The sequence below is a fragment of the Coturnix japonica genome, chromosome 2 (genome assembly GCF_001577835.2).
Source record: "Coturnix japonica isolate 7356 chromosome 2, Coturnix japonica 2.1, whole genome shotgun sequence".
NCBI lineage: Eukaryota > Metazoa > Chordata > Aves > Galliformes > Phasianidae > Coturnix > Coturnix japonica.
In genome coordinates, this window is record NC_029517.1 from 84,423,843 (window position 1) to 84,450,593 (window position 26,751).

A 26,751-nucleotide genomic window follows, 5' to 3' on the forward strand; every position below is an offset into this window, starting at 1 on the left:
CTTTTAGGTAATTGGAGACAGTGATAAGGTTCCACCTGAGCCCCTGCTAGACTGAACAGTTCCCTTAGTAAGACTTCTGGACTGTGCAATTCTTTGAACACACTCCGGCTCCTCAATGCCTTTCCTGTAGAGAGGGGCCCAAAACTGATCACTGTACTTAAGATGTAGCCTCACCAGTGCTGAGTACAGAGGAACAAGCACTCTTTAGTCCTGCCGACTACACTATTTCTGATGCAAGCCAGGATGCCATTTCTTTCTTGGCCACCTGGGCACACTGTTGATCATGTTCAGCTAGAACCCCCCAGATCCTTTCCTGCTACACAGCTTTCCAGCCACTCTGTCCCAAGCTTGTAGTGTTGCATGAAGTTGTTGTAACCAAAGTGCAGGACATGATCTTGTTGTACCTCATACAGTTGGTGTCAGTTCATTGTTCAAATGCAGATCCCTCTGTAGTTCATTCCTACCTTCAAGAAGACAAGCACTTCTTCCCAACTTGTTGGCATGTGCAGACTACTGAAGATGCATTCAGTTCATGGAATTATAGAATGTTTTGGTTCAGAAGGGGCCTGTATAATCTGGTGCTGTACTGTTGATTTAATTTTTCACTACGCATAAAAATTATTAACAGGTTTGTTTTGTAAAATTTTCATCACTATTTGTTCTGAAATATTTACAAGTTCCACCTTCATTATATTTATGAATATTCATTTTCTTGAAACATGAGCTTAAAAGTTTTTGAGGATGAAGACATCAGTTCATTATGTTTGTACTGTGAGACCCCAAAATCAGTACTTTTTATCCTCTTCCATTTTAAGTGAAATGAAATCTGAATTATGTAAAATTAGTGAAGACTATGTAATTGCAGTTTGAGCTAATCGTAGCTTTTCCCATGCTTTATTGTTATAATCAGAAGATTTTATTCTATTTCTATTTATTCAAGGGATTTACTGGATAATAATACAGTGGCACAATATGTAGAAAAACTTTAGTATTTTCAGACTCTTTGAAATATTTTGAATGTTTGAGAATAACTGCTTAGCCACTTCGTAGCATGAAGATGTTTGAAAGTGTTATGTTTTCTGCTGGTCTTGGAGCAGTAGGAATGCTTGTTTGAATCTGATGGTTTTTTTATTTCCCCTCCATACAGATTTTGATGATTCTCTTAATCTTTGGAAGGTTCTATCCAGTCGGACCCCATCTTCACATTCTCAGTCAACATCAGAAACTATGGTAACTTCCACAGTAACCTCTTTATGTCAAATACACTGTTACTAACGATATACTTTGAGGAAAATTATTGCTGTTGTAAAGACAAGAAAAAACTTTAAATATCAGTTTAGTTTAAGAGCTGAAACTAAGTTGAAATTAATTATGAATTAGTTTTAGGATGCTGAAGAAATGCACAGAACAATGTTAAATTCTCCAGCTACTACATTAGAGAAATCACTCTATTATCAGCTTTACTGACAATAAGCAATCATTTTTGTTTATAACTGTCGCTTCTACTGTTTTTATCAAAACCATCCTTTTAGAAAGAACCTGTATTTAGATTATGCAGCTATAAAACTGGGTCAATGAAAACCACAGAGGCATATTAGTTTGAAGATGCATTTTTTGTCATCATAAATACTGGATTTCGTAGCGTATTTCTAAGGTATGCAAGTGTAAGAAAGTGGATGAAATTGTTTTCTGGACAGGATGATTCCTGCAATTAAAAACTTTAAATGCTTACTGTCTTTTTAAATGGCAAATGCAAAGGAAGTGAAAGCAAAGTATATTCTTTCAATTCCAGAATGGATTTACAGTACTAGATGAGACTATAATTAAAGCTTTTATATTATCCATTAGTTACCTAGTAAAAATTGCAAGTTCTCAAAGATTGCAGCATAACTCTAAGAAAACTAACATATTGCATTGGGAAGTCCATTTTTAAAATTTTGTTTGAAGTTTTTTGATGTATAAATAACCATCTAATGTAATATGAAAGCTATAATACTACAGCTAATACAACTATCAAAGCTGTCACAGCTAAGTGAAGTTTTTTAAAAGGTATTATAAAAATACAGTGTAAGAAAATTACTAGTGTAAAAACGTTATCTCAAAGTTTGTTTTCCACTTGTTCTTCCTACAAAGGAGCAAAATTATTTCTGACAGGTTCTTGGCAATACCAGGTGAAGTATTTGCAGTAGACCAATAGTGAAATACCTAAAGAAGAGCTGAAGTCACCCAACTGGTGAAGGGGAAGCTCTGCCTATGTTAGTAGTCCTTCTTGGGAAGCAGACTAGACCCAAGAGCTACTCTCCCTTCAGTGTCTGGCCCTTATCTGAGCCCAGCATGACTCCATCCTGGGTGCACCCGTTCTGGTCATTTAGGAAGCACAGCTGCAAACAATTTTGCCTGTGCTTCTTGAGCCAGACACACCCCTTCACCTGTTCAAGCTGTGACCTAATAGTACCCCTACACTGCTGCATTTTTTTAAGAAAGAAAATAATTAAATTAAGAACACAATAGGTCATGTTCATGCTCACTGTTTTGCATTTCAGTTAGAATGATCTTGATTAATAAATGTTACTGCTGAAAGTCAGTACTTAAGGCACCTGTAGAGTTTCTGCATTGTTATATTGGTCTGTGTTTCTTTAAAGTTTTTAAAAAAGCCAACCACATATAAATGAAGTGTGGTTTTAATTTGGATTTTATTTTATGAAAGTGTTATTCAGCTTGGACAGTGCTAAGTTTGCTAATTACAGAATGTTAAGGCAGTGTCCTTACTTTGAATTACTTTTGAACTAATTGCTTAGGCATTCCTTTTCTGTTAAACAGATGTACTGCTATAACAAATACTTTTAAAACACATCAGAATGCTATATTACTTTCACAATTCAAATTTTGGAAGGTGTTCAAAATAAAAATGCTAAAAAGCCAATACTGAAATTTTTAATCTCCATATATTTCATATTTCCTATTTTTCCTTCCTATTTCGACTCTCTGTTACACATTCTGTCTATCACTGCTGCTACTATTGGAATGTTTTAGTAATTTAGGAAAAGTATACCTAAGTGTTAAGCTAAATTATCTCTGCTTTAGAAATGTTATTAGTTTACTTGATTTTCATTTTGCTAAAACAAAGAATAAAGCGAATAAGTCTACAAAACAAAAACTCAAAAACCCAAACTTAAATATTCAAAGCTGAATATTTGAAACTAAAATAAATGAGACTGCATAGAAATCAGGAAATTGATGCTTACACAAATAATACTTTAAAAAAAGATACCATATTTAAATAGAAACTGCTCATTGTTTCCAAATTGCTTCATACTGAATGGAATGTTACTTTCATAAAGAAGCTGAGCATGTTTTGTTCATGTTACTCAAGGTGAAAGTTGAATTTCAGCAATTCTTACTGAAGTTGAATATTTGATCCTCTAAAAGTTGTGCTTGGGTTCTCATAAAGAGAACTCATGGAGAGTTCATTATATCATGGCTTGAGTGGTATATTTAAAAAAAAAAAAAAGTGCTTTGGAATCTGCTAGATCAAGTTAATGTATTTTCATTTATATGTGTAAAGTAGCACATTATAGTTTAATGTAAACGTTTAGCTGTACGGTTCCATTTAAGAAATTGACCACTAAAACTAACTAAAGCTGATAGCATATGGTGATAGACTCATTTGTATCAAAATTCCAGATATTGTAGACTTTGCTCTTACTAGGATTATATTCTTACTGCTCTAAATAATATTAAATATACATCACATTTATTAAATATATATATGTAGATTTCACAGAAAACCTTTGGTTGTTGTGAAGATAACTTAATTTGCATTTGACTTACATGCTGATTAGCAGTATGAACTCTTTTAGCAGCTGTAAACTTATTTTTATTGACTGTGTTTTTTGGCCTTTAAAAAAAAACACCATAACAGTGCTTAACATGATACTTGATAAATTACTGAGCTGGAATGAGAAATGCAAAGATCTGATATTCCAATCCTGGTTTTAATTAGAAGGGGTAAACACAAGGGAATTGAGGCTAAATGCAAACTGTATTTCAGAGCGCAGCTAATGTCTATTAAGTGTCTATCTAATAAATTTAGAAACAGTATTTAAAAATACCTCAAACTTTACCTGCAATCAGACACAGTTTATTCCTGTTCTAAATTACCTTTACATTTACCTTCCTACTGGTTGGCTCAAAGTTTTCTATTTTGATGTACAAGGAAAAGGAGTATATTCATGAAGTCATTAACAAAAGTTTAAAAGATAAAGGGATATCATCATTTGAAATACACTAGGTGGCATACTTTCCCTATCACAGATGAAAAGAAGTCTGCCGGCCCTACTGAGGGAAAAATATTTTTCTGTTCAATACCAATTTGATGACAACAGCCACAAGTAATTGAGAGTTGCAGGTAAAAATACTAATGTTGGAAACTCTTTCCTGATTCATTTTTTTTTTAATTCTTGTAGTTATTTCTACATCCATTCATTGTAACTCCTGTTTACTTCTGTTAGCCGCATCCTGAAGATCTTTCTGGAAACCAAAAGGATGATTTTCATTTAATTCCATAAATGGACAGTAAAGACAGATTGATTCTTTTTTAATGTATTTGAAATCAGTTCTAACATATAATGAAAAAAGTATTAGTTTTCAGTTTTTTCAGGTTTCATGTAATCTGTGCTTTAATTGAACTATGCAGTATGAAAGACTTTTCGCATAATTTTAAATGAAAATGGTATTTAAGTTACTCTTAGGCTTCATCATATTTCCCCACCTCTGTTTTTTCTCCAGATTTACAAAAATTAAAAATTAGAAAATTAAAAATCAGGTATATTCATAGCAGGAATTATTATTTTCTTTTTTACTTTACCGTATAATGTAGTCTGACAGAAGTTTTGAGACTATCTGTACTATTCTACACAGTTTATAGAAAAAAGAATGGCAGTGTGGGAATGAAATCAATGATTCAAGGTCACATAAAGGACAGCAGGAGAGCTGAATTACTAATACTCTGAATGATACATTCTGTATTCTGTGTCTTTAAGATCTCAGTGGATTCCGTATTTTTCACCAGTTTATTTTTCTGTGAACTATACTGTGGATGTTGCTGTTGTAAGGAAATAACCATGTTTTGTCTCTTATAGAATTTACTGTTTAAACATTAATTATTATTATCCTTACACAGAAGTTATTTTAATCAATATATTTGGTTTCTGTTCATTATTATGATTGAGAACACCATACAGCATATACGTGCAAACTTGTTTTACTCTGTGTAAATATATTAGGGCTGTTCTGTACCCAGGGCTGCTTAGCCAGTATGAACAGTTCTTTAAAAAATTAAGCTAAGGTTTAGGTTAAAGACCTATAAACATTTCTCAAATAGCAAAGTCATGACCATTCTTACCTGTGAAATCTTTATCCTATTTTGTAAATAATGTGTATTTTATTTTCAGGTTCTGTGGTTACCAAATTGTTCTATAGCTAAGCAATTTAAACCTTTGAAAAAAGAATTAATCATTGCAGGCCTACTAAAATAATACCAGAAAGACTGCATACTAGTTTAAAAAAAGACCTTTTATTCGTATCCAGTAGATATACAGTAAAAACATTTATCTTGTTTTCATTATGATGACTCTTGTATTCTTTTTTAATTGTTCCACGGTCATCGTCTCCCCATCATGCAGCTTTCTTTTACCCCATTAAACTCCCTTGCAAAATCCATTGTTTTGCTATTAAGCAGCAGAACACTTCATTACTCCCTTAAAGAATATGGTAGCAGTAGTCAGTATCCTTGTGTGGACAAGATGTCCTAGACCTCCAGCTGATCCTTATCAAAGGTGATATATAGAAGTGGTTATATCTTTTATTTCCTGGGAGGCATGACACTGTAGAAATTACTTTGTTGTATTACTGTATGTATTCTGTTAAGATAGCACGAAGATTAGTTTTTTAACCCATATCTCAGTGTAAAGCAATTAGAAATAAATGTCATATTACTCCAGGAGTATAATATTTTTATAACCAGGTAAAACATTCATTGATTTTTTTTCTTACATATCTAATACCTTATTTTTTATTTATTTGCCAAAAGTCTTTAGATGATTTTGCAAGAAACATAATTTATTGTTTGATTTAAATGATGCTATTTGTTAATATATGAATGTGCTTGTATGAATTCATAATAACATTTTTAAGATGACTCTCAATATAGTAATAACTCCTTTCAGGGTTTTACTTGTTGCAGAAGTGGGGGTAGCATTTGGTGTTTATTACTTTCAAGAAGGATTTATGCCTTTTGTTGTTTATTACAATGCTTGGAATTGTAGTGCTAAATAGATGAAGAATTTGTCATGTGTCAAGATAGATTGATTTACTCTTGTATAAATGATTTTAATAACGATTTAAGTTAACAAGTGTTAAACTTTAAATAATTTATTTCAAATGTCAAATATGCTTTTTAGTTATGTATCTAAACAAATTTGATGTGGTTGGTGCAATTTGGTAGTGATGCTTGCCAACATAAAAGTACCCTGCTAGGCATATCCTAGAGATTATGTGAGCCCACATAATCTGAGGTATGCATATTCTTGGTTTCACACATGCACCCCAAATCTTACTGAAGCTTGTCTTCAGTCTTATAATAATCTTTTGTTTTCTGAGGAACACTGAGCATTCTTCATTAAAAAAGTTTGGTGCTGTAGATAGTTGTGGGAAACCAGAGGAAAATGGGGAAGAACGGAGCTCAAGGTTGCCACCACAAGCTTTCTGTTCATGAAAGGACTTTAGTCTTGATTAAAGTGGTGCATGTACACCACGTTAAACGTCATCTAGCTCCAACTCCTCTTCCAACAGCGGGAATACCTGCCACTAGATCAGACTGTCCAAGGCTCTATATTCTTTATTCTATATATTGATATTGTTGGGAAAAAAGTGTTATGTGAATTGTTTAGATAAGAATCAAAATTAACAGAACTGAAAAATGACCTGATATGAACAGTACCTGTCATTTATTCTGTGACAGGTCATAGGTCTTGTTGTATCACAGAACCGTTAAACTTTGGTGTCTGTGTCTTCTGGTTTCAAGCTTGTGGTCATAAACACTGTAACAAAAGCATTAAGAATCCATTTTGGAAGCATGGAAAATTAATAATACAATGAATAATCTAGTTGTTCAACTGGCAGAAAAAGCATGGTAAATTATTTAATGTAATGTAAGTATCTCGTATTTTCAGCATGAAATGAACACATTCAAGGGTCACAGAATGAAGATTAAGACAAGTATTCAGAATCAGACAGGCTCTGGAGCTTCAGCTTTAGCTGTCAATCAGCTGACTTTTAGTATTTTTCTTATATCTTGATATAAGTGCAAAAGTCCTGATGGAGAAAATAGTCCATGAGAAACTTGGGTTTAAGTGACAGAACTGTGTAGTGCCTGAAATTTCCAGTTTCGTGGGCCTTGATTAATTTTTAACTGAAATGTTTCAGCAGGTTCATATTACTCATCTTTCAATATTTCAATTAGTAGATGCATATAAATATATGTTTTTTTGTGCATATATATATATATATATATATGTGCACAAATGTTATGAAATTTGTTTTGGCCACGAGTAATTTGTATTTTTGTATTTCTTAATTTTTTTAAATTTATTTTTTTTAATCATGTAAGCTATATGTAAATAGAAATCTCCTCTATCAAATCTTTTTTATGACTTCCTAGATTCTGTCTGCATCACCAGCACCAGGGAGTGTTACTGAGCTTCAGGCAACAGTCCCAGCAAATTCAACTAGTTTTGTTCCTGAAACTGCAATTAATCGGCTTATGGCACAAGGTAAGTCAAGCTTTGAGTTTGTATGCATACTAATTACTGTTTGACCTGCTAAAATTCCAGTATTTGTACTTGAGTATAAAGTATGTGTATTACTGGAACACTCACCATTGGTGCTTCTAATCGTTATTTCAGAAAACAAGCGTGAAAGAGACTCCCTGTAAAAAGAGATGGATTTGACAGAAGTACAAATGGTTGCTATTGCTTGAAGTGTAACTCATTTCTGTCATCCAGTCACCCTTTCAAAACATTCCCTATTGGTGAAGCAGTTGTTTACATAGGCAAACATACACGCACATAAACAAAAATCTTTGTATGTTTATAAATATAATTCAGTTTATATGTAGAATGATAAAATGTATATAAGCTTATATAGAAGCTATGTAGGTCTACATATCTATATAAAGATTTAAATATTTTTTGTTTAGGAAAGAATTGAAAGCAAAATTTAAATCACAGTAAATTTACCATTTATCTTTGATTATTGGTGCCTTTAGAAAGAACATTTTATTTCAGAGCTATTTTAAATAACACTCTTCTGTATTTGATTTGTTTTTTCTTTCTCTTCTTTCTTTTTTTCTCCCTCTCTCCAGAATATATTGTTTTAAGTGTATGTATTTTAAGTATATTTGGGCATTTTACGTGAAGTAGAAATCATGTTGTTTTTAGAGACTGCTTTAATTCATCTCTTGTATATTTTGTATTTTTTTATTATTTTTTTTTTAATTAAACATATGCTAGGTCAAAGTGATACTACCACAACAGCATCTCCAAGTCAACATGATTCTCCTTTGTCTGCTGCAATCTCTAAACAGTGTGCTGTAGTCACACCTGCACTTTTATCAGCTGTTTGTAACCTTCTGCACAATCTGCTTCTTGTTATACCACAAGATACTGGGATTGCCCTTCAACAAGGCTTGCTAACAGCTCTCAGCAGGTATGAGATCAATAGCTGATGAATTACAGACAAGTTATAGTAACAGAAGTGAAAAGTTTGTTAGGGAAACTACCAGTATTTCTTAGTAAAACTGTTAAAAACATTGATTTCTTCATTCTTCTGGAGTGTTCACAAATGCCTTTGAATAAATATATATATGCATATATTTTCTATAGAATTAATTAGTGATACCATTTGTGGTGTCTACCTTCTACATAAATTGCTGCGTATACTGTGTATGGTCTCAGTGGTAATTTAGTTGTTGAGAGGGAGAGGAGTTTCCTTTTTCTTATTTGACACTTCAATATGTGATATTCAGCTCTTCAGAACTGCAGATCAGTTCAATTTGTTTTATAATTTTCTAGTTTTAATTGCTAGCTGTATTTTGAGGCCAAGGCCTGTTGCAGTAAAAGAGAGTGAGTAATGTGTGCCAGCTTTGGGAAGTATTAGATCAGAGACTGTAATATGTTTTCTTGTTTGATTTGGGTTTGTTTGTTTTTAAAGAAGGAACATCTTCAAAATAGTCTTCAGATTATATTGCATGTTTCCACTTACATCATAACAAATTCTTTCATCTATAAACAGTGTTTAAAAAATCATGAAGTGGAGCATGAAAATTGTGGGTTTATTTTTTTTTTTTTTTAAGGCTTTGAAGAGCTTTTGCAGTTGCTCTTCATACTGCAATTAATGATTAAAAAAAATCTTACTTGAGTACAGTTTACAGTATTACAGAACTGTTTATTCTTACATAGGAAAGAAAGTAAGCAATCAATCAAATATAAAGAATTTTAACCCATGCAATAATGACCAATAGAATTCCCATTAGTCTAGCTATTATGAAACAACTTAATGTGACTACAGTTGCTATTACACTAGATTTTTTTAAAAAAGTAAAGAGAGTAAAGTTAAATTATGATGTGCTACTTTTAATATTCACATATAGAATGGTAATTTAGTAGAATATTTTTAGTATATTTCTAACCAACTTTATTTTGTTTTAGTCTTGTAAGTGCTAATCTGGTTGAGAGATATATCTTGGAACTGAAAGCTCCATTGGGTAATCCATGTCATACAGAACATGTAAAAGCTCAGGTTAGACAAGTACTTGTTATTTTTTATTAATTATGGAAATATTTATGTTTTCTATCTATGTTTATTAACATCTACCAAGCATACTGCCACAGGTTACACTTGTATGAATCTTTGTGCTTTTTCAAAAGTTTAAGTGAAAATACTACATTATGCTTAACACTGAAGAACTAATTTCTATATTAGAACTATATTTAGAACCCTCAACTTGAATATTAATTTTGTGGGTTTTTTTTAAGCACATTGTAACTACAGTAAACATGTAATAGATTTTATTTGTACAATACTGAAGTATGAGCCAGATGCAGTTAGCGACACAGTTATTTTCCATAACAACCTGGCTGCCTTACTTTGGTTCTAGTCCTGTGAACACTTGAATAGTTCTCATCTGGCTATGGTGTATGCAGTGTGTAAGGGTTATTGCCTGTGGAACTACTTTTGTCTCAAATTTAACTTATTTTAATTAGTTTGAAAGCAGATATTCAGAACATTAGGAAAAAGTGGAAGTGATATCTATCTATCTATCTATCTATCTATCTATCTATCTATCTATCTATCTAATCTATACTCATTCAAAAAAAGTTATGAATCAATTAAGTTGATTATATTTTAAAAATGTGAAAAGTGCAAATGTATGACTTTATTTCTTATCTTTTGAAAATATTTAACAGGTATTATTGCTACTTCAATACTTATCATCTGTGTCCAGGCTTCTGAAGTCATGTTTACTGGTGGACTCTCAGCTTGTAATTCAAGATGAACTGTTGAAACCTCTCTTAAGAAATGCCTTCACAATTCTCTCAGTTCTCTCTAAAGATGGGCTAGGTAATGAAGAACTTAGTTTCCAGTATAGACAGACAGAGGCAGTTCTTTATTTTGAGTAGTGGCTTTATTTAGTAGCAGTTGTTTCTGGGCATAGTTACACAGATTTGTGTGTATGTATAAATAGATTTTTCTATATTCACAGATTTTTCTATATTCTTTTTCCAGATACTGAGTTAATATCTGTACTTCATGAAACCTGGGTAGATTTCTTCAACCTTCTAACTACATTATTGTGGAACAGTAGCCAAATGACTTTTCCATATGTGGCAGCAGCTCTTGCAAGTCATTGTACAGCAGTAATTGGTAATAACTTTTCCTGAATGGGTTTTAACCTGGAAACAAAGAAAATAAACAAAAGAGGGAGGCATGCCATGCTATATTTTAAGTAATTTCCAGTGTCATACAAACATAAATATACCTGGAGAACTTGACTAAATTTTTCTCTTGAATTCATATATTGAACAGTAGTTCTAGCTCTGAATCTTAAACAAATATGACACTTTCATATCAAGATTGAAATTATCCATTTTTTTCCCTTTAAAGATATTGTTGTTTTATCTTACTCAAAAAGTGAAAAAGTGAAAGTTCTGGAGTGAGATAAAGGTTACAGCAACTCAAGATTATTATGCAGATGGTTTGTCAGGGGGGTGACAAGTATGCTCATTCATTTTTTCTTTTTTTTTAGTTGTTCCTTTGTTTATTACTTGTATTTATCAGGATGGTTCTCTAATATATTTAGAGACACCAAGATATGAGTGTCACTCAAGCTTATGATTTCACTTTTCAGATACAATTTGTGATTGTATTCGTCTGTCAAGCACTCATCCAGCTTTATATACAGCTAGTTTACAGTTCCTTTCTATCCTTTTGAATGAAGAAAGAAGACAACTGCAAGATAAACAGAGTGTATGTCAGGATCCAACTGTTAGCTTTCTTTTAGATCACTCTGAAGAATGTCAGGCATCAGTGACTCAACTTAGTGAATTAATTATTCAGGTATTTAAAGTTTCATCATGTGCTTGCCGAATATACTTTTGCTATTTATTTTTTTTCTATTTTGCAAAAAAAAGAATGTTGTTGCCTAAAAAAAAAAATAGTTTCTAATTATGAACCAAAACACCTTTCATCTGAAACATCCACTACATTCATTTTTGAAAGTCATAAAATAAGTTGGAAAAAAATGTGGAGCAGCAGCTCCTGGAAGTTCTTTGCGTGGACATTACTGTTGTGCTGCAAAAGGATGGGATAAGATCTTTTGTAGGAAAGGCAACAGAGTATCTTTGGCCAAATACTGATATGGTCTTTTTTTTTCATTTTTCAAAAATGTTATGAGATTTTATGGCTGAAGTTGTAATCTTCCTCATTGTAAATGACAGAACCATTGTTCTTAGTAAGCTGTTTTTGTAAATCAAAATGGACCATTAACTCTTTCAGTTAATTCTCTGCCAGTCTGAGTGGTGTTATTGTTCTTTAATACACGTCCTATCATTGTATTTTCCAAACTAGTTTTAGATTGACCAGGCAGCATATTTTCATTTTATCTCCCAGCAAGCTTATATACTGGTGGCAAGATGTTCTTTCTGAAATTCATTCTCAATGTTCTGTCTTTCCTACAGTAATCTCATTATTTTTACTTATACTTTCTTGCTCTGTCTGAAATAATCTTCACTTTCTTCATTTATTTACATTGCTAAAATATCATCCATTTCCTAGCAATAAAACAAGTTATGCTAGAAATTTGTCTAATTTACCTTTCCCTACATAACAGTTCTTCTGTCTACATACTCACTGTCCTTTTTTATATTATGTGCAGTTTTTCATTGTAATGATAATATTGATCCATGAGTAAACATACTAAAAAAGTTGGCTGAAAATGAAACACTTCAATTTACTAATGCTTTCCTTTTTATTGCTGTGGATTTTGTTTGTTTCTTTGGGTTTGTTTGTGTCAACGTTTAGTCCTGTTTTGTTATGTACAATAATATGTTTTGAGTATGTGTCAGCTCATGTCGAATGGTAGAAACAGAATAATGTTATGTTAGTTATCATTTCGTCTCTATTCCCGTGGTTACTGAATTCTTGTTAAATTACCTCAAAGAAGAGCTCAAAAGATAACCTGTGTTTCCTGAAGCTTTATACTGTATGTAAATGGATATATCTCCTGTGATCCCGTGATAGTATTAGGAATGGTCTGTGGAAGGCTGAGATTATTAACCTAGGTAGCATGTTAAAAAAAAGAAAGAGGAGTAGGCTTTAGGAACAAATAGTTGCTGGTTGTTTTTGTTGTTGTTGTTTTCTGCTTTCTGTTAGAGAAAATGATGAAATGCTTCAACGTGAATAAACTGTTAACATGAATGTAGAGAGGGAGAATTCTGGACAGGAATATAGCAATGAGCTAAATACAAGTAATACTTACAAAATGATTACATTTTCAGTGTGATAATGAAATTACTTTATTTTTAGATTTGTGAAAGGAAATCATCAAAGGATGTGCTGAAAGAAGTTGCTGCAAATGCATTGCTCTCTCTATTAGCTGTCAGTAGAAATGCCCAGAAATATGCATTGGAAGGTGAGCATTTTTTAATTTATGATCAATGCTTTACTAACCAACTGTTTGTAGGTGTTTTTCACAGTTTACTACTTGTAATATCCGTTGTCAAAACAAAATACCTAGTTTTCAGAGACTTTTTTTTTTTTCTTCTGAGATGTTTTTGCTAAAATGTATTAATAATAATTCCAGTATCCAGTCAGAAAATCTGGTCTTCTCAGCCTTTGCTTCAATCAGGGTGGTTCTTCTGTTGAGGACCCATGAAGTCATCTAAGACCTGACTCCTGTAAAACCACTACAAGTGCTAAGGCAGCCTTTAAATCCTAGCTGTGATGTAGCACAAGTCTTAAAGAAGAGTTCTTTAAGTTCAAATTAATGACCAGAAAATATCTATAGCTCTAATATCGAAAGTTCAGCTCTTAAGAACTACTATTAAATGCACAAATGCAAAGTCCTGCACCTGGAGAGGAACAACAGCGTGAACCTGTGCAGCCTGAGGAACAGGAAAGGACCTTGAGACCTAACCAGTAGGCTGAATGTGAGAAGATTAAGAGCATCTTGGACTATATTAACAGGAGCAAAGCCAAAAGGTTGAGTTAAAAGGTTATCTCCGTCTACCTAGCATGTTCTAGGCCAAATCTGGAATAATGTATCCAGATTTGTCCCAGTACAAGAAAGCGTGATTTCAGTGGAAGGCCAAAAGGGTGGGCAGGACCTAGAACTTAGAGGAGAAACTGAGGCCTTTAACCTGGAGAAAAGGAGGATTTTGGGGGGCCTAATGGTAACCTACAGGTATGTATGAGGTTGTGAAGAAGACGGATGTTTTAACAGCAATGTGTGGGAAAGGAGGATGGGAGAGAATAGGCAAAAATTGAAACGAGGGAGATTTCTGTCCACAGAGGAACTTCATATCTTTCAGGGCAGCCAAACAGAGGATTAGGTTGCCTAAATGTATTATGCAGTCTTGGTCCTCAGAGACTTTCAAGACCCAGCTAGATCAAATAACAGGTAGATCTTGTCTACTCTTACAGCTGATTCTACTTTGAATATGAGTTTAGTCTATATGACCTCTGGATGCTGTCTCTTCCAACCTGAATTATCCCATGCTGCTGTGATCTTGTTGTAATTTTGAGAACTCTGGGTGCCATTAAACTAACAACATTTTTCACTCTGAACCACCTGAATCTTGGCATTTTTTTTTTTTTTTTCTTTTTCCCTTACTTCAGATGTAGCAAATCTTCTGTGATAGGGAAAAGCTTGGCTAAGATGAATGAGTGCCCTGACCATTCAAAGCTTTAGTCTTTTATGCAGCTTTGTTGAAGATATCTTGAAGACTTATGATTTGCTATCCTCATCCTCCCAATTCATTTTCATAAGCTAGCCTGTCTCCATCTTTGTCAACTGTCTGTCTTATTTCAGTGACTCACAGAAATGAAGAATGAAAAAAAAAAAAGTGATAAGAAGAAATCATCAAGAGTCATATAATCATAGTATCATAGTCTTGTGTGGGTTGGAAGGGACCTTAGAGATCATCGAGTCCAACCCCCGGGATTCGAGCCTCCTGTGTAGCAGAGCGGCACTTCTACCACTTGCGCTACAGGGGGATTCGAACCCGGGCCTCCGATGTTGCAACACGGCATTCCTACCACTGCACCACCGGGGCACACATCCCCAGTCTCCCCCCTCTCTTTATTTGTTCCTTTTTCTTTGAGTATTGTCCTCGCAGGAATCTGTTGCAGGACAACTCAAAAATATCCTTGGTTCTTGAGGTCATTAAGCTAGGTGCAATCCATCTCAGGGACTGTAGTAGTTACTTCCTGATATCATGGAGATTTTGTTATGCAATTGCAGAATTTGGAGAACTGAATAATTAAACTTCAGGAGAGTAATAGTAATCATCATCTTTGTAAGAGCTATATCTTCTGTTCCAGCATGCCTGTTGCCGTATTATTGCAAGCTACTAAGACCTAATCTTAGTTTCTTTCTTTTTAATTACTACTGTTTTATTTTGAATAGTTTTGAAAGTTCACATTACATAAAGGTATTTTGAATTCCTTTGATTATGAATGAGCTTCTAAATATTAATGATTTTTGTCTTCCAGTTGACCTGATAGGTAGCTGTATAGAACAGATAAAACACATTCATGCACAGCTGAATTTGGATTCTCTAAAGCCTGGGAAAACACAGAAAAAAAAGGTAACTGTAAAAACAAACAAACAAACAAAACCTCAACAACAAACAAACAGAACACTGATATGATAAGGTACTTCTTGGCTTTTTTTTTTTTTTTTTTTCCTTTCCTTGAAGTGTATACTTACTTTTGGTAGCAGCCACAGCTAAAAGAAAATAAACAGCTTGTCATTTATAGTAAGGTTTCCTTAAGAATCTCCAAGTACGGGGATTTTGCTAACTTGATTATTTTTTTGTTTGCAGAGTTGGACTTCCAGCATTAACAGTCATGCCCCTGCCCAGTGTAGCTCATTTTTCTTATCTTGTTTTCACAAGAATATATCTTTTTCATTTTTCAGTTTTTCCTCCTCTCTTTCAAGCTGTCCTATCCATTTTCTTTTTATATTTTCTTGCACCAATCTCCTTCCTATCCCACAACTTGTTGTGCATTTTACTTGTGTGTATAAATCTTGTTTTTTATTCTCTAACTTCTATTCTTTGTTTTCCAATTACATTCCATTTTCTGTCCTACATAGTTGAGTTGGGTGCTTTGATTTCTTATTTGATTTCTTACCAGACTAAATTGACCTTGTTGTTTGCTTCTTATCAGTTTGTTTACCTCATGTCTGCTCCTTTCACTATCAATACTCCCATGTTCTTCCCTCCATTCACAAGGTGTTTTTTTAGCTTTTCTTTTTTAATTTCCAATTCACTCCATCATCAGACTTATCTATTAACCAGCTCTTCCTTACTGCATCTAAAAATAGATGACTTATTATAATACAACAGTTTTATCAGTTTCTGCCTGCTTTCTACTATTTTCATCTAAGAGAATTATTAAAATGCAAGTAATGACTTCTGCTGTCAAATTTGATATCTCATGCAATCCCACATTAACTTGTAGTTGCAGAAAGTAGGTAGGGTAGATGTGCATTGTTTAAGCTAGATATTATTTTTCTCATTGGCATTGGTACAAATAGACACCGTGCTTGTTTTGTGAGGTTGTGAAACTGCATTTTGTAACAATGAGCTCTTACAGGAATTTGACCCTGATATTTGAAGATCATAATGATTTCTCCTCAGATCTCCTAAACACTGTATTATCCTTTCTGCAAGGGATGGAGGCTCAAAGGTGTACTTTGCTGAGTATGCCTCTTGAACTTGGAGTTTGTTCCTCATTTATATTTGTTGGGCTGAGAAGGGGAAAGCTGGGGATATGTGCTTCTCATTAAATGTTAGGAATTAAATAAAGGAATATGAGATATGAAAGAAAGAATCTTTTGAGAAAGGTGACCTCAACTAGCCAGAAGGATTTTTTATATTTAATAAAAAAATTTTGAAAGAGATTTTCAGAAAACTTTCTGGCACATTTCCCCATTGAGCTGGGACTGTAAATTGCTGCAGCAAATATAAGTGTGCTCTTGTTTGTGTGTGGTAGCGCATAAAGATAAGTAATTTGGTGTTGCTTGAGGGAAAACCATACAAACCACCTGTCAGCCCACTTTGGGGAAAAGCTCTTAAAGTAAGGTTAGCAGAACTAATTTTTTGTCTTATTTTGACTGTTGTGAAAAATGTGTTTGGACTAACTTCAGTCTCAGAGCACCTGAGACTTTTGATATGAGATTCCTTTTCCTTCACAATAATTATCATAATACTAGCCAAATACACATATATATACAAATAGTCAAGCTTTAGAAAAGCTCCCAGAACAGAATCAAGACAGCCTAAAGTAAATAAGTTAAAACAGCACCATGAACACAATCTATAGGCTTTTTAACCTGCTAGCAGCTCACACATTAAGTATTAGTTGCAGCTTGGGGAATTTTATAGGATTTATTGCTATTTGAGTTTAGTAAACTAATCCATAAAGAAGTTCTTGAAGGATCTTCTTAGTATTTTACTTAGTTAAAAATGAGACAAACCAGTCATAAAATGTTTTTAAAAGGAAGACATATATGTTTTTTTTTTCTTACATATGATTTTTATTAACTTTTTTTCAGATAGCTTTGTAATTAATATTTAAATATCATCAACTGTACATGGTATGTCTTATAAGTGTTTCACCTTATTGGAGAAATAGCATAAATCCTACATCCTTTATCCTTTATGCGTATAGATATTGAAATATGGAAACATTCTCTTGGGTTCAAAAAGCTTCCTGGAATTTGGTAATCTTGTAGAAGTGGTTTAGTCTATCAACCTTACAGTAGTTAGAGGTCAAGCCATCATTAGGTTTTAGTGTCACAGAGCTACCATGAAGACAGATTTTATTTTTTCACTTTTATACTTGAAACTCTTCATGATAGTTCACTGTCCAAAGGTCTGTATTTATCTTTATACTATTCTTTTAAGGTCAGAAACTTTCCAGTATTAAGAATTGTGAACTAACACAGAGAGAATATATTGATGAATTGATCTGACCAAATACAGAGATCTGCAAGATAGAGATAGTTCATCTTTGTTTTCACCCAAGGATTTTAAATAGGTGCTTTTAGGAACTGATTTATCTGACTTTTTTTTTTTTTTTTTTTAAGATGCCTGCTTTAGGTAGATACAACTCAAACCCAGCAATTGTTCCATCCCATTTTTCTTTAATTTTCAGAGAAAGTGAGCTCTACATTACAGATCTCTGCATTTGGCCAGTTCAGTCCCCCTGGTTAAAAAGAGAGAGGAGGAAGTGTGCAAGTATACATGTTTAAAGCTAAGTGAAAGAAATCTAACCTGAAACCAGAAAGAAAGCATGGAAGCCATGTGACCTGTACAGTGATAACTTAGATTTTCACCTCTCATTTGAGATATCTTTCTTTCTGTGCACTGTTTTTGTATTTTTGTGCTGATCTTCCAATGTTTTTATCTAAATAGGAGGATAGCCTTAAAAAGCAGTTAAGATGCTCTATGCAGCTTCTTAGAAACTGCCTCTTCCAAAATGAAGAATGCAAGGTAAGTAATTCCTTGCAGGAATACCTCTGCCAAGGACATGTGCTAGCCTCCATTTTTGTTTATAGAACAACATGTTAATAGGACAAGAGGGAATGGCCTCAAGTTGTGCCAGGGGAGATTCAGTTTGTATGTTAGGAAATACTACTTCTCTGAAAGAGTGGTCAGGCAGTGGAATGGGCTGCCCAGGGAGGTGGTGGAGTCACCAATCCTTGTGATGTTCAAGGAACATTTAGATGTACTGAGGAACCTGGTTTAGTGAGAACTATTGGTGTCAGGTCGATGCTTGGACTGGATGATTTTGTTGGTCTTTTCTAAAGTTGATGATTCAGTGATTCTATCAATTACAGGCCTACATAAGCCAACTGGTTATCCAGATGGTTCCCATATTGGTATACTTTTTTGGTATACTATTACTTTGGCTGCACTGATGCAACCTTTCCCTTCCAGAATCAAGACCATTTCCTTACTGGCATACTTCTTCAGAGGAATAAATTTAATTGCAAGCAGATAATTATCAATAACTACGTATTATAAAGCTGTGTAGAAACAAAAATATGGATATATAATGTATACTTGAGATTTTGCTACCAAAATATTTTAATACTGAGGTATATATTGCAAAGTGTAGGCATGCATATAATTAAAAACAATTTTACTGAAATGAAAGCAAACTAAAGGGACACAGTAAGGAAAAACTTGTTTTTCTCACTTTGTTTATACTTTGAAGTATATTGTATATACTATAGCAATGTAGGAATTATATAGTAATATAGTGTTTATATAATAATATAAATTCTTTATTCTGTGTTCATAGATAGCAGCACTCAAAGCTCATCTTGTTCCTGTTCTGCATTTGCTATGGCCATGGCTTTTAATGGATGACTCCTCCATGGAAACAGCTCTGCATTTGCTTTGTGTCTATACTGCATACTATCCTGCAGGTATAGTCTCTCTGTGATGTAATGTAACAAAATATTTTAAAAGAATAATTAGGGTAGCATGAAAAGGGAGCAGAAAAAAGGAAAAGGGAGCATAATGAGAAAATAATGTTTATTACTACTGTCAGAACAGAGTGTAAAAGCACTGGTCCGTCAAAGTCTATCAAGAGTTTTAATTTTAATACATTCAGGACTTCTGCTCAGATCCTGTTTCACTGTGTTGGATTTAGAAATAATACAATTGTATTAAAGGATTAAATAGCATTTAATTCAAACCATGTCTGAGGGTTACACTTATTAAACTAAATAGTATGTTGTAGAAATACTGCTATGGGAATTTTGTTGTCAAGAACAACATTATTGGTACTTTATACAGTTTATGTTTTGGCCCTTGTTGGAAATATAATAATCTAATTTAACTCTTCTATTTATATATCAATCTTAGTAACTAGATTGATAAAAGTGCACTTTTCATAAGAATCTTCTTCACTTAAGGAAATTGTCTATTTCCACTGAGTAATTATCCCCACTGCTCATTTCAAATCCAGGTTATCAACTTAAATAACAGTTTGTTTGTGACTTGAAGAAGCATAGGTATTTGATTTCTCCCTGTCAGAATACCTTTATGATTTAGCTTTTTAAGAATATATTAACAACTGAGCATTTTCACCCTTTTTTAAAGCTAATATCTCTGGATTTTAAATCAGTCTATTATATCTTTTTCATAAATCCATTATTTTTAAAATGGTTTTCAGAAATATATGAATGTATTAGCCAGCCGTAGTGAATGTGTGAAGTTCTGTGATATGCTGGAAATCATGCTTAAATTTCTGATGGCCCTCTTGCTCTTGTGTGTGACTCTAGGCTGTATTAATTCTCGCTAATAAGATTTTAAATTAATAACATTTTCTCTTCCCATTCATAATTATTGTTTATGAGGTGACCCAAACTTACCTGTTCTAAACTGCTTACCCACTTCTGCTTAATGCAGCCAAAGAAAACATGCAGATGTTTATAACAGTTAAAAACAGTCTGATTTTTATTTACTTATTTAAATAATTAACCATGGTTACAGTTCACAAATACCACTAAATAAAAATATATAACTGCATATTTTTACATAAACTTTATATCAGTAACTTAATTGTTCCCTGTTGATGTGTTAGAGCTTGTAGTTCTGTAGTACTTTAGTACTACAGTTCTGTAGTACTGTAGTACTAGTACAGTACTTAAGTACTGTAGTACTTACTCTGTAGCATTTTATTTGTACTATGGTTAAAACTTTCATAATTAGAGACCTGATTTCTGAAACAGTTTCAGAGGATCACTATGAATTCTCATGCCAGATAACTGCACTATTTCCTAGATAGAATGTACTTGTCTTTAAGGAGACATTCTGAGGCAGAGCAATTACTTTTTTATTTTAACAGTAGAATAAACTCTTAAATGCTAGAACAATAGGCTGCTCTTCCTGTAAATTGTCATGTTCACCATTTTTAGTTAATTTCTTTTTTTTAAAATGTATTTATATTCTGTCTTATATGATAAATGTTTCATTTCCTTAAGGTTGTGCTTCACTTTGTTGGACCAGTGGTGGACAGTCATCACTTGTGTCTGTGCGAAGTGCAGCTGGCAGTTCATTAATGCATAACATCTTGAAATTGGCTTCCCAAGTATCTGATGATAACAGCCCACTTCAGCACTTGATCTTTGATCTTCTTTCTAACCTTGCTCTATCTCATGATTGTAAAGGAATTATTCAGAAAGTAAGTAAATAATATTCTTCACATTTTTTTTTCATGATGTGATACATACATTTTGCTTTCTGTAATAAGCCCTCATACTTCAGTATGGAGAGTCTTGTGGTCATGTGTAACTGTCCCAGCTTTCTCAGCCTTTTCCCATATGTGACTAGATGCTCTGGTCCCTCGGTCATCTTTGTGGCCCTTTGTTGTATCCTAATATGAACATCCATGTCTCTTGCATACTGAGACGCTCAGAACTGGGCACAGTACTACAGAATTGCCTGTAGAGGGGAAGGATCTTCTCCCTCAACCTGCTTGCAATGCTTTTACTAATGCAGCTTAAGATACTTTTTGTCTTCTTTGTGGCAGTGGCACGTTTCTGCCTTTTTTTCCACGGAGACCTGAGAGTCCTTGTCTACAAAGCTGCTTTCCAGCTGGGTGGCTCTCAACATATACTGAGAGTACCCACATATTTCTCCTTGCTGAAGTTCATGATATTTTTGCCAGCCATATATTCCAGCTTCTTGAGTTCCCTCTGTGTGACAGCATGATCCTCTGGCATACCAGCCACTCTTCCCAGCTTTGTGTCGTCTGCAAACTTGTTGCAAATACATTGCTTATGACTATATATGAAGTGCAAGATACTGTTCATTTAACACTTGTTAATATAAGTGAGGATTCAAGAACATATTACACAAGTGCTGCATTGATTCAGTAAAATTGTTTCTAGTTCATTTTGGGGGCAAAAACAATAAATACAAAGCAAACCAGAATGCTTATGTAGTGATGGGACTTTAAAGAAATATATTGTATTGATCCAACTTTTATGTGTCTATGTGTACCACCAAAATGAATAGAGAAGAATGTGTTTTGCCATAGCAACTTTATAGACATGATGTGGATTCTTTATCATATGTAATTATTTTTAAAAATCCTTGACTAACAATGGGTTTCAATAAATCTATATATATCAATAAATAAATATCTATATTAGGTGTTGTTCAAGTATATACCTTGGAAAGTCTTAACAGCAGTGAAGAAATCATTGAACAGTACATATCCTAACATTCTTTTTATTCCTTCTGACAGAGTAATTTCCTGCAGAACTTTTTGTCTCTTTCATTACCAAAAGGAAGTCTTAAAAATCCTAGCAACGTGTGTACCCTTTGGCTAAAGCTGCTACTGAACATATCTTTTGGAGAAGATGGACAGCAAATGATTATGAAGATAAATGGGTTTTTAGACCAGATAGTGGAAATGTGTAAATGCAAACACAAGAGCAGCCAACATATAGCACTACTTATTCTACATAACATGTGTTTTAGTCCAACAAATAAGCCCAAGATATTAGCTAATGGTAAGTGCATGAAGGGTATTAAAGCTATTAGAAAATATATCTTCCAAGATACCATATTTTGGTACAATTTGTGTTACTATTTAAAATCTTAATATTATTTAGAAAAGTGTATTTATAAAAACAATTTTCACAGAAGCAGAAATGCATTCAAAATAAAAATATTTAGCAAAGAAAAAGTAGAATAGTTTTAAGAAAATTATTGTCAATAATTCCATGTTCTGTTGTTTGTAATAATATACTTTAATAGAACTTTATTAGAAATTTCTACCATGGAAGTTAATCTCTTCGAACGAAACCTTATTATTTGCTGCAAATCATGGCTATCGAAACAAACTATTATGTTCTGTCATGCGTTGAAAATGTTTTTGATAGTGATAAAGTAACAACCATAGGCATATATGTTTGATGTAACAACAGGCTCAGAACTATTCTTGTTTTTTGTTTGTTTGTTTGTTTTAGGGTGTTTCAGGTTCTCTTATTTAATTGCAGACAGAATGCTGCCTTTCTTATGACTTTTCTACAGGTCTTCTACAGTGTCCATCCTTCTCAGTTTTTCCCCAATGCTGATTTGCTGCCTTAATGAAACATACATTATTCACATACATTATCTGTGAATTTTGTTAAGTGAACAATCTTACTTTAATATGTTTTCATAGTTAGGCTAGAAAATTAAGGTGCCTACTATAGAGGGAAAAATATTTTTCATCAGTTACAAGTCACCTACACAGCATTTACTATGGAAAATAAAAACATCTTAATTTCCATCTTGATGTGGCTCTAATTGTGACTCCTGAGAGTTATGAAACAGCTTCATAGCTTCCTCAGTCTCTGTGCATATCTGATGCCTGTACATAATGTGTGCATGTTTTATTCCTCATTTCTTATTCTTTTGCACTCATTGTTTTTTGTTTGTTTTTAAACACTTTGTGAGCATATTTAAGTTTAATCTGATATCGTAACTTCTGTAATTCCTCTACCATACATATACCTTTACATACATGTCATATAAAATGTGCACTCCAAGGATAAAAATAGAGAAATATGCATATAATTATGGCTTTGATATTTTCTTGATGATTTATTTTTTCTATTTATTTATTTTAAGATAAAGCTATTGCAGTTCTAACTACCTGTTTGGAAAGTGATAGTTGTGCAGATCAGAGAATTGGAGCAGCTTCACTTTGGGCGTTGCTTCACAATTATCAGAAGGTTAGTATTTGAGAAATACAGGAATAAAAATGTAATGCTTCCTTTATGCATGGCAACTTTTAAGTAAATAAAATTATAACTTACATTAGCAGCTCCATCTTCTTATTTTAATCACAGGTGCTTGTGATTGGGGTTTGAACAGCAAAAGTAAGCAACTTGTCCTGTGTGATTTCACACTGCTCATATAAATACACTCTGTTTGATGATAACATGCTAATTCTAAAATTCAAGAATTTCAACTTCTATTGAGTTATTGTCAATATCTGCTTATAAGCAGGGGGGTTAAACTTGTTGTTTAAGTGTCTAGGTGGAGGGAAACAAAGTTATTGTGTTTTGTTTCTGTGTGCTGCAGGCAAAAGTGACTTTGAAGAATCCATCAATAAGAAGAAAAATAGATGAAGCATATTCTTTAGTGAAAAGTAAGTTTTAATCTCAGCTAATTCCAATTCTGTATTTTTTCTTCAAGTAGCTCACTAGTGCATTCTAATTTATATTATCAGAGTAATTTTTGGCTTGCTGTGAGGTTTTGACAGGATACTTTCATCTCTAAAATCATGAGTACTGATATGATTTATAGCCAGGTATCTTTTAAGTATAGATTGTAAAATGTCATTTGATTAAAAATTTTCATGCAAGATCTCAGGTGATAGATAAGGTTCATTTGCAAGAATAGGTCTGTTTCTGTCTGCAGCAAATATACTCCTGTGTTAATGATTTAGAAGAAAATGTTCAGATTAAACTTTGCTTAAAGAGTTTTCAAAGTCACTGTATTAAGTTACATAGAGAAGGAATCAGGACAGATGGTTGTGCCAGTCTTAAAATGCTGTACTATGAATTAGTTGACTTCTTGAAAGCTTAAGAGTTTTCTGAAGTACCTGAAGATAACTACAGTTTTGAGTAGCTTTTGAATGATAAATTGCTAAATTCAAGAGCTTTTATTTTGGAATAATATTCAATCATTAGACTGGAGCAGCAGCAAGCATTAGTCTGGAGGAGCAACTTCAGTAGGTAATAATGGATTTGTATGTTGTAATTCATTGCATCAGACCCTGACCTTGCAAAAGCATGCAAATACTTAATTTTAAATCAATGAACTTTCCTCCTGAATTACTTTGCTCTACACTAGTATGCAGACAGGTTTATCATTGCAGAGGCTTTTAATACAAAGTTAACTTCATATTCTGAAAGACAGAATTACCACAAAATTTCTGCTTACAATACAATATTTGTTAGGATTTTAATTAGGAGGAGGTGCTAGAACAGCTCATAATTTAGTTCTATACTATGTCTACTCTAATCCATTGTGCTGGTGTTCCAAATTCATCCTTTACTAAGTCAAACACCAACTGTAAAGCAAGGTTTTCTTATATTAAAAACACAATAATGAATAGACAACTTTGTGTCGACGTTGATAGAACAACAGAACTTAGACTGTTCAAGTCATTAAGTTGAATCAACAAGGTAGAAATGCATGGTTTTGACAGACTAGTACTTCATAACATTGATCAATATTTATTGATAGACTACTTCAGAATGGAAAGTCGTAATCTGAAATATTGATTTTTGAATTCAGTAAACATTTAAATATCGAAATAATGACTATGAAATACTTTAAGGACCTGTAGTTATTACAGTTTACAACAATGTGAAGTTGTCTTCAATATTTTCCTGCTTAAAGTTTCTTTATTGGCCCACCCTAGTGATTCTCCAATTAATTCACATTGACAATTGAGCTAAAATGGTAGATTGTTCTTCTAAGTGTAAGTGGAGGATTTTTTTTTCAACGTCTTTTGTTCTTTTTCATTGTCCACTTTGCTTTTCCAAAAAAATATTTTCAAAAAACAAACAAACAAGGGATTACTTTATTGTAGCACAGCAGGATCAAAAGGCAGTTTTCACTTTGTTCTTACAACTGACTAAGAAAACATACACTACAAAAACCAACAGAATTTGAAACATTAAGTATTATTTGTTTTAAATTTTCTACTCCATAATGCAAAATGCTTATAAAATAGGATATGGGTAAAATGTAAGGCATTTGATTTAGTCTTTGGAAAATATGATTTTTATTAAGAATCAATTAGAAGTTAAAGTCTTGTGCTTTGTTTTTTTTTTTGTTTTTTTTTTTTTTTTTTTTTTTTTTTTTTTTTTTTGTTTTTGTTTTTTTTTTTCATTTTAGCTACTCCGCAGCCAGAAGGAGACGAGCTAAATGCCTACTACTTAAAATGCTTAGAGAATGTAGTGCAGCTTCTTGATTGTTAATGACTGTCAGATGAATCCTTTTCTTGAAATCGGACAGATTGTTCAATGGAAGTCTGGAATTCAAAGAAAGCACTTCTAATTCATGGATTTATGGCAACAGCAAGCGTGCTATGGAAAAAAATTATGAAGCTTTTGAGAAAGGGAGTTGGTTGCTTTGAACCAAAGAAGTTGCATTAAATGTAGCTTAGACCTTTTGTACTCTAATCCCAGTGGGAAATTGTAATGATGCTGCTATGTAAAGTATGTATGAAGAATGAATGTACAGAGAAAAAATATGTGAAAAGACAGTAATTTTCTTAAATTGTATATTGAAATTGTTACTATAACTTATTAGAATTACTGTTTTGGATTGGTCTTAATAAAGTTTTGCTTTGCTTTTTAATTCAGTTTAATGTTTGTTTATAGTTTGTAATTTGTAATGTTAATAAGCACACTGAAAACAGTTTTAAGAATATTCACAGTCATGTTGTGTTATACCTGTTAGATATAGAGTAGCAGCCGATGGTCCCTTCCAACACAGCCCATTCTATGACTTTAAGAAAAAGGTCATGCACGTGGCGTGATATTGCTTGTATGACATAACCACAATACTTACAATAGCTGGATTAAGTCATTACTAGGAATTTAATTTCATTATCAACTATCCATCTTTTCCCTGACAAAACAAAAAGCAAAGTGAGAAAATCAAAGGCTGATTCTTTTCTATTTTATACATTGTATGTGGTTACTTGCAAAGTAGTTATTAAATGCTGTCATTCTCACCCTACAGTATTGCAGTAAGCTGTAAGGCTAGTGAGAATGAGAATGTTTGGCTGTTCTTAGCCCTGCATGTTAGTGTTTTCTGCCCAGGCTTAGTGGATAGGTATCACAGTAGCAAATGCTGGTGGTTCTTTGTTTCGGCA

At 33.1% G+C, this 26,751-nt stretch overlaps 1 protein-coding gene across 4 annotated transcripts in view; it reads left to right on the forward strand.

Moving 5' to 3' along the window:
• The window catches only part of RTTN (rotatin), a 73,087-nt gene extending 46,846 nt beyond the window's left edge, over window positions 1-26,241 (forward strand). For all 4 annotated transcript variants that reach the window (XM_015855194.1, XM_032442616.1, XM_015855195.1 and 1 more), the window contains 16 exons: window positions 1,148-1,230; window positions 7,721-7,832; window positions 8,571-8,766; window positions 9,768-9,858; window positions 10,527-10,680; window positions 10,846-10,983; window positions 11,468-11,676; window positions 13,144-13,249; window positions 15,331-15,425; window positions 18,261-18,338; window positions 19,153-19,279; window positions 20,843-21,042; window positions 22,111-22,378; window positions 23,484-23,587; window positions 23,940-24,006; window positions 25,767-26,241. In XM_015855194.1, the coding sequence (XP_015710680.1) occupies window positions 1,148-1,230; window positions 7,721-7,832; window positions 8,571-8,766; window positions 9,768-9,858; window positions 10,527-10,680; window positions 10,846-10,983; window positions 11,468-11,676; window positions 13,144-13,249; window positions 15,331-15,425; window positions 18,261-18,338; window positions 19,153-19,279; window positions 20,843-21,042; window positions 22,111-22,378; window positions 23,484-23,587; window positions 23,940-24,006; window positions 25,767-25,849 (2,111 nt within the window). In that variant the 3' untranslated portion in view covers window positions 25,850-26,241. The remainder of the gene's footprint in view (window positions 1-1,147; window positions 1,231-7,720; window positions 7,833-8,570; window positions 8,767-9,767; window positions 9,859-10,526; window positions 10,681-10,845; window positions 10,984-11,467; window positions 11,677-13,143; window positions 13,250-15,330; window positions 15,426-18,260; window positions 18,339-19,152; window positions 19,280-20,842; window positions 21,043-22,110; window positions 22,379-23,483; window positions 23,588-23,939; window positions 24,007-25,766) is intronic.
• The last annotated feature ends 510 nt before the right edge of the window (window positions 26,242-26,751 follow it).